The sequence below is a fragment of the Oncorhynchus mykiss genome, chromosome 11 (genome assembly GCF_057628025.1).
Source record: "Oncorhynchus mykiss isolate SJ-2025 chromosome 11, ASM5762802v1, whole genome shotgun sequence".
In the NCBI taxonomy this organism is placed as follows: domain Eukaryota; kingdom Metazoa; phylum Chordata; class Actinopteri; order Salmoniformes; family Salmonidae; genus Oncorhynchus; species Oncorhynchus mykiss.
Genome location: NC_143032.1, coordinates 18,939,690 through 18,946,145, shown reverse-complemented (window position 1 = coordinate 18,946,145; position 6,456 = coordinate 18,939,690). Strand labels below are relative to the sequence as shown.

Genomic DNA, 6,456 nt, shown 5'->3' with positions numbered 1-6,456 from the left:
TATAAGCACTTTGTGATATCTGCTGATATAAAAAGGGCTTTATAAATACATTTGATTGATTGGTTGATACTCACTTCTCCTCCTGGCAACCTCTCTCACCTTCCCTCTCCTCCTCTCTCCCTGCTTTATCCCATTTCCATTCAATCTCTCCACCTCTGTCCCCCTACAATACTCCCCTCCTGTCTCCACCTCTGAAATGAAATTATTGTATTGAGCCACTGTATGAGAATTTAACATTACAGCAAATGTGAAAACAATATAACAGATTCTAATAAAGCACAACTCTGGGTGACCTCATACCAGGTAATTTGAAGTTTGTTATATAACAACTAGTTCAGGCTGTGGCGAAATCCTGCACGGAGCCTTCGCCGTGCGCTGCCACTTTAAGAGCGCATCAGAGGTCAGAAAGGAGGAAATAACGGTAGTTCTTCCGGCAAAAAAAATAATAATAAATAAATACAATTTTAAAAAGATAGTTCTTTCGGCACTCTGGGAGGTAGCTCCCGGTTGGCGCGACAGTTTGATTGTAGTGTGCAATGCTGCAGAAGTCTTGTTTATTTTCAGCGTGCTGAGTTTGTAAAATGTTTAACTCGATTATCGGTGTTACTGTTTCTTTCTTTCTGTATTGATGTGGGGTGGTACTATTTTGTTTTGTCTACCCCCCATGCATACCCTCTGCACTCCTCCACTGGTAGGTAATACAGATTATTGCAAATCTTCTGATATTGATGATTGCGTCCTTTCTTGTAAATTGTTTCTCTGAAGTTGCCGTTAACTTAAATTGCTCTGCCATTATTATTGTGTGAGTTATTATTGGTGGCGTTACTCCTGTGCTGTGATGTGTTTTATATGGTGTGTCTTATCTTTTCTCTCCACTGGCTATGTGGCAAACAGGCTACACTCTAGGCAGTCTCTTCTGCTGATGTGTGTGTGGGTCTGGCAGTGGTACTCTCTCTATCCTATTATTTTCCTTTCGGCATGGTTAATACCTGCCTGGCACCCAAACAAAATCTTTATCTTTACCCCTCTCTAACAATACCTTCATCAATGTTTTCTTATTCCTTGATAACCTTCTGCTAGGAGCAAGTTACACAGGAAATCGACTGTTCCTTGACTATTAGTATGCGGCCTCAATATGGGAGTTCTACGTATGTTCTACAGGAGCTGAAAGGGTTAATGATGGGGAAAGTGAAGCAGGTTTTAGAACAGAAGTAAAATGGCATGTGACTGTCTGAGGAACTATTTGTGAAATGTTGCGTATTCCATGATCACATTACAACTACTGTAAACCCTTGTTAGACTAAGAAGCATGTCCTCTTCTGCGTGTGGTGAGTAAAACAGTAAGAAGTTATATATTTTCACATTTACCTCTGTCTTGTTTAACAGCTTTTGTTCAGTTTGACTACTTCAGTATAGTATTATTTACCATTACATGAAGTTAACAGTTTAGGAACCAAGTTGGTTAATTGGATTACCCATAAGTAGGGCTGTCAAATGATTGATTAATGTATGCAATTATATGATCAACTCTGGTCCATATAGTTATTCGCCATCATGTGACATGACCAAGGAAAGGTTTCTAGGGTTATGTGATGTCTTTCAGTGAATACAGTATTGATTAATACTATCACATTGTTAAAATGACAGTAAGTAAATATGAATATGGCACAATCATAACTTGTATCTTCTGAGTTCGGCACTAGAACAACTGATGAAATATGATTGCACATTTTTTTGCAGTCTGTTTTCATTCTGTAATTAACGAAAGTCACATGTCCTACATCTATGATGACGCAGTTATTGAACATATTTTGTATTTGTCTTTTATTTACATTAGATCTCAAGTAGCTTATAAGTCGAATACATCAGGAAGAGTCTTGAGAAGAACCTCACTGGACAAGACACTTTTTCTTCCAAAAAAGGAAACGAAGCTCCTTAATATGGAACTGAAAGTAACCTTGTCAGGAAAAGGAAATGGGTCTACATATTCTCGGTTGAGTTTCTTTCTATGCATTCTTCTGTATTTCTGGGTTCTATTTAATCCAGTAAATGGCTACTCAATGAAACACTGCAGAATCAGGGAATCTCTAAACACGTCTGTGCTATGTGATGGCAGGAACCTCAATGCCGTACCAGCAGACATCCCAGTATTGGTGAGATCTGTAAACATAGCAAAGAATAACATTTCACAGATAAAAAGGGAGGACTTCAAAGATCTAACAATCCTCAAAATGTTAATCATGTACAGCAACAGGATTTCTCATGTTGAGAATGGGTCTTTTTCAGACCTGGTGGCTCTAGAGCAGCTGAATCTGGCCTTTAACAAACTCACATCCCTCTCAGACCAAATGTTTAAGGGCCTGGACAACCTCACAGTACTACAATTGGAGAACAACCACATCTCAAGTATTGCCTCCTCATCTTTTCAGTTACTCTTCAGCTTGAAGGTACTGAACTTAACCAGCAACAAACTACATTGTTTCAAGGAGCTGAAGCACATTTTACAATTGCCAAGCTTGCTGAAGTTGTTCATTGGGAACAACAGCTTGAACTCTTTGCAGTCACAGGAAATATCAAATAGGTCAATAGGGCTGACAGAGCTGGATCTATCCAGGAATCCTCTGGAGATCTTCAGTGTCACAGCAGATATTTTTCCCTATCTTAAGAAACTAGACCTCTCCTTCTGTGGCATTAATGGAAGCATGGAATGGGATGTAGCGGACAGGTATTTTCTGAGTAATGTGAGCAGCCTCGACTTGAGTGGCATTCACATGTCTTTACAGGGGATTGGTTCGGTGCTCCAGAGCATCAACTTTTCGTTGGCATCTCTGGGGCTGGATAAAATAGGAAAAAATAACCTCATTAATGTAGCCTGCCACATACCTACACTGAAGACCCTCCGATTGCAATGTAACAACTTCAGCAGTGTCTCTGACAAGATGCTGCAGTCCTGCACACAGGTGACTGACCTGGACATATCAGGTAATAATATTACTGACCTGTCAGAAGCTGCTTTTCGATCAATAAAAGATCTTAAAACTCTGAGACTAGGCTATGATGGCCTCTCTTCTGTGCCGAATGCTACAAGGAATCTCCGCACATTAAAAAAATTGGATCTCAGCCACAACATCATCAAAACTTTAGGCTGCTCGGATTTCTCCAATCTAAGAAGACTTGAAAAACTCTATCTTAACAACAATTTAATCTCAAAACTTGAAGGGTGTGTTTTCCTGGATTTAAGGGCCTTAAATAGCCTGACACTTAGAAGGAACAGAATCCTAAACGTGGGCGACGCTTTCACAAAGGGTTTGCAACATTTAAAGAGCTTGGATTTAGGATTCAATAAACTAACCAACATCAGAACAAAGGACTTCAAAAGCTTAAGATCACTTGAGGATTTGGCTTTATATGACAATGAAATAAAGACACTGGATGATGGGGCCTTTGTGGGTTTGGCCAAACTTAAAAATCTTGTCCTGCTAAACAATGTTATAGGTAAAAGTGAAATCCGGGGTGCTGTGTTCAAAGGACTTAGAAGCTTAAAAACTCTCAATATGGCTTCCAATGCTATCAAATATGAAAAAGATGAACAACTACAACAACCACCCTTCACTGACCTGTCATCTCTGGAAAACCTCTACATATTTAGTCAGCATTATAGTAAGTATATGAGACAGTCTTGTCTACCTTCCAACTTTCTTGAAGGTCTGAACATGTTATCAGAGTTCCAAGCAGGGAATCTTCATATTGTGACCCTGCACCCTGACACATTCATTCACACACCTCAGTTGTTGTCCCTTGATATCAGCCAGAATTTCTTCCATGCCCTCTCCCCAGAGCTCTTTCACCCAATCCCCAAGCTTAAAAGACTCACCATCTCCAAAACTGAACTTGAGTCATTAGATTTCCTTATAGAAGCCAATCTCACTCAAGTACGTTTCTTAAAGGTGAGACAGAATCAAATTAAATGGACCAATGAGACAGTGCTGCACTCTCTCCCAGCCTTAACTCTCCTGGATATGCAAAGGAATCCTTTCATTTGTGACTGCAGAAATGCTTGGTTTGTTTATTGGGCTGAGAGCAACAACCAAACACAAGTTGCTTATGCCCATGACTATCCATGTAGCTATCCAGACGATCTCAAGGACACTAAACTGTTGGACCTGGACACCCACTCCTGTTCAGTGGACCTAGGCATCTTCTACTTCATCTCAACCACTTCTCTGGTCCTCCTCACCCTGCTGGGGTCCTTTATCTATCATCTCCTGAGGTGGCAGGTGGTATATGCCTACTACCTCTTCCTGGCTTATCTCCATGACTCCAAGCGGAGGAACAGACAAACTCCTCATCAGTACGATGCCTTCGTTTCCTACAACACCCATGATGAATGCTGGGTCGTGAGGGAGCTGCTGCCAGAGTTGGAGGGAGAGCAGGGCTGGAAGTTGTGTCTTCACCACCGGGACTTCCAGCCAGGTATCACATATTTAGCACAACCTTTGGTCATTGTATTGAAATGCATTGTTATTTCAGACATTTTATAAGAAAGTTCACATTTTAGATGAATATTCTGGATTAAACACAGGCTTGTGTGAGTGACCTGGATCCAGTACAGCATTAAATGCCATCTGAAACAGGAAGTTGCATAACACTAAGATTGTACCGATTCAGTTGCAACACGTAGTCAGCTGGTGTGTCCCAGTAACTACATACACTTACAACTAGTAGGTACATTGTCAAAAATCACTGCTTCCAAAGGATTTGTTTCTCACCGTGTTCCACAGGTAAACCCATCATAGAGAACATCACAGACGCCATCTACAGGAGCAGGAAAACCATCTGTGTGATCACCCACCGATATCTGCAGAGTGAGTGGTGCTCCAGAGAGATCCAGGTGGCCAGGTTGGTTTTGGGTCTTTCTATTTATAGTTGTATGACTGTCCAGGGGTTTGTTTCCCTGAAGCTTCATAGCTAATATTCGCTTTATTTCTCTCAATGTCCCAGACACACTCCTCTCATAGAACAGCAAAGTGCTTTATTTGACCGATGTTGTTTCTATACAAATAGACAATTGACATTCAAACATCGATTTGATCATTTTTACTCTCTTGCGGCTTTGCATCTGAGTTGTTGAGAGAAAACAATGTGCAATGTGGTTAGCTTCAGGTATGATGTTTTTTGGAAAATCACACCGTGTATGGGACTTGGGTTGTCTACGCAAACACTGAAATAAAAGACTGCTCTCTCCAGCTTCCGTCTTTTTGATGAGCAGAAGGACGTGCTGATCCTGGTGTTTCTCGAAGAGATCCCAGACCACCAGCTCTCACCCTACCACCGCATGAGAAGGCTGGTGAAGAGACGCACCTACCTGAGCTGGCCAAGAGTTGGGGAGGACACAAGGGTCTTCTGGCAGAAACTCCAGGTGGCTTTGGAGACCAGGGACTGGCCTGCTGAGGAGAACCCCATCCTCACCGGGGTGGAGAGGCAGTGACATAGACAACTGTCATGCTCCGATTTATTTTATATTTTTGGTTTTAACTTTTAAATATTTATTTTATATGTTACATGATTGAATAACATTAACCAATGCTAATACTTAATCAATCCAAGGTTATAATAGGCCTACACTTGCTTAGTTACATGTGTTGATTACTACTTCTATTAACCTAGCTGGTATTGCTCATTCTGATACTTAACTCTTTTTTTTAAACTTTTCGCATTGTGTGTGTTGTTCTGTATTGCTAGATAATATTGCACTGTTGGAGCTAGAAAACACAAGCATTTCGCCTCATCTGCGATGACATCTGAAAATCTGTGTACGTGACTAATAAACATTCATTTGGTAATTGTCTTTGGAATGAACAGCTCTCCTATGATGGAGCATGTTCATTATTACATTCAACTCACTTCGTACAATATGTATTGTACCTTGTCAAGTTGAATAAAGAACACTTGCTATATTTTGGAGCAACAGTGTTTGACTAGTTTTAATACAGAGATCAGTTAACCATTTCCTCGAGGTGCAACACACACACACACGCACACACACACACACACAAGTTTTAGCCTTTCTGCTGAGCATATTATAATATTATAGCCTGACAGATGGCAAAATGATTCATATTTATTGGTGGTGGATACAAGCATTTATCTTTTTTGCCTGTCAGCTCAGCGATAATAGATAAATCACCAACAAACCCACACCGAATCTGATTGGTTGCAATTATCACAGAGTATGGTCTCATTTCTACTAAATAAGATTACCACACAGACTGTGCAGGAAGTATTACACACTTTGCATAACAGCCTATTGTGATGTTGGTGCAAGATTGTGATATCTCCTAGGCTACAGCACAGCTCCAAAACATATGGTTTGAATATATCCCTATAGGAATATTACAGTAACCACCCATGTTTATTAATCCATTTGTCAACTGCAAAGCACTATTCGTATAATAG

At 40.5% G+C, this 6,456-nt stretch overlaps 1 protein-coding gene across 6 annotated transcripts; it reads left to right on the top strand.

The window, feature by feature from the left end:
- Window positions 1-464: 464 nt before the first annotated feature.
- LOC110535431 (uncharacterized) lies at window positions 465-5,964 on the top strand. 6 transcript variants are annotated; one of them, XM_021620422.3, is made up of 4 exons: window positions 1,171-1,328; window positions 1,838-4,473; window positions 4,782-4,899; window positions 5,248-5,964. In XM_021620422.3, the coding sequence occupies exons 2-4, from the start codon at window positions 1,941-1,943 to the stop codon at window positions 5,486-5,488; spliced, it is 2,892 nt and encodes a 963-aa protein (XP_021476097.3). In that variant the 5' UTR covers window positions 1,171-1,328; window positions 1,838-1,940; the 3' UTR covers window positions 5,489-5,964. The 6 variants fall into 6 exon arrangements, with proteins under 6 accessions (XP_036791010.2, XP_036791009.2, XP_021476097.3 ...); XM_021620423.3 differs by having other exon boundaries at window positions 1,203-1,340; XM_090189669.1 differs by having other exon boundaries at window positions 1,204-1,328; window positions 5,270-5,964.
- Window positions 5,965-6,456: the final 492 nt, after the last annotated feature.

Excerpts from the sequence above, each read along its gene's own strand:
- LOC110535431 (XM_036935114.2), top strand. The coding sequence starts at position 1,719 with ATGATTGCACATTTTTTTGCAGTCTGTTTTCATTCTGTAATTAACGAA. Across the intron at positions 4,474-4,781 it reads CCACCGGGACTTCCAGCCAG|GTAAACCCATCATAGAGAAC; the intron begins GTATCACATATT and ends CGTGTTCCACAG. Across the intron at positions 4,900-5,247 it reads AGAGAGATCCAGGTGGCCAG|CTTCCGTCTTTTTGATGAGC; the intron begins GTTGGTTTTGGG and ends TGCTCTCTCCAG.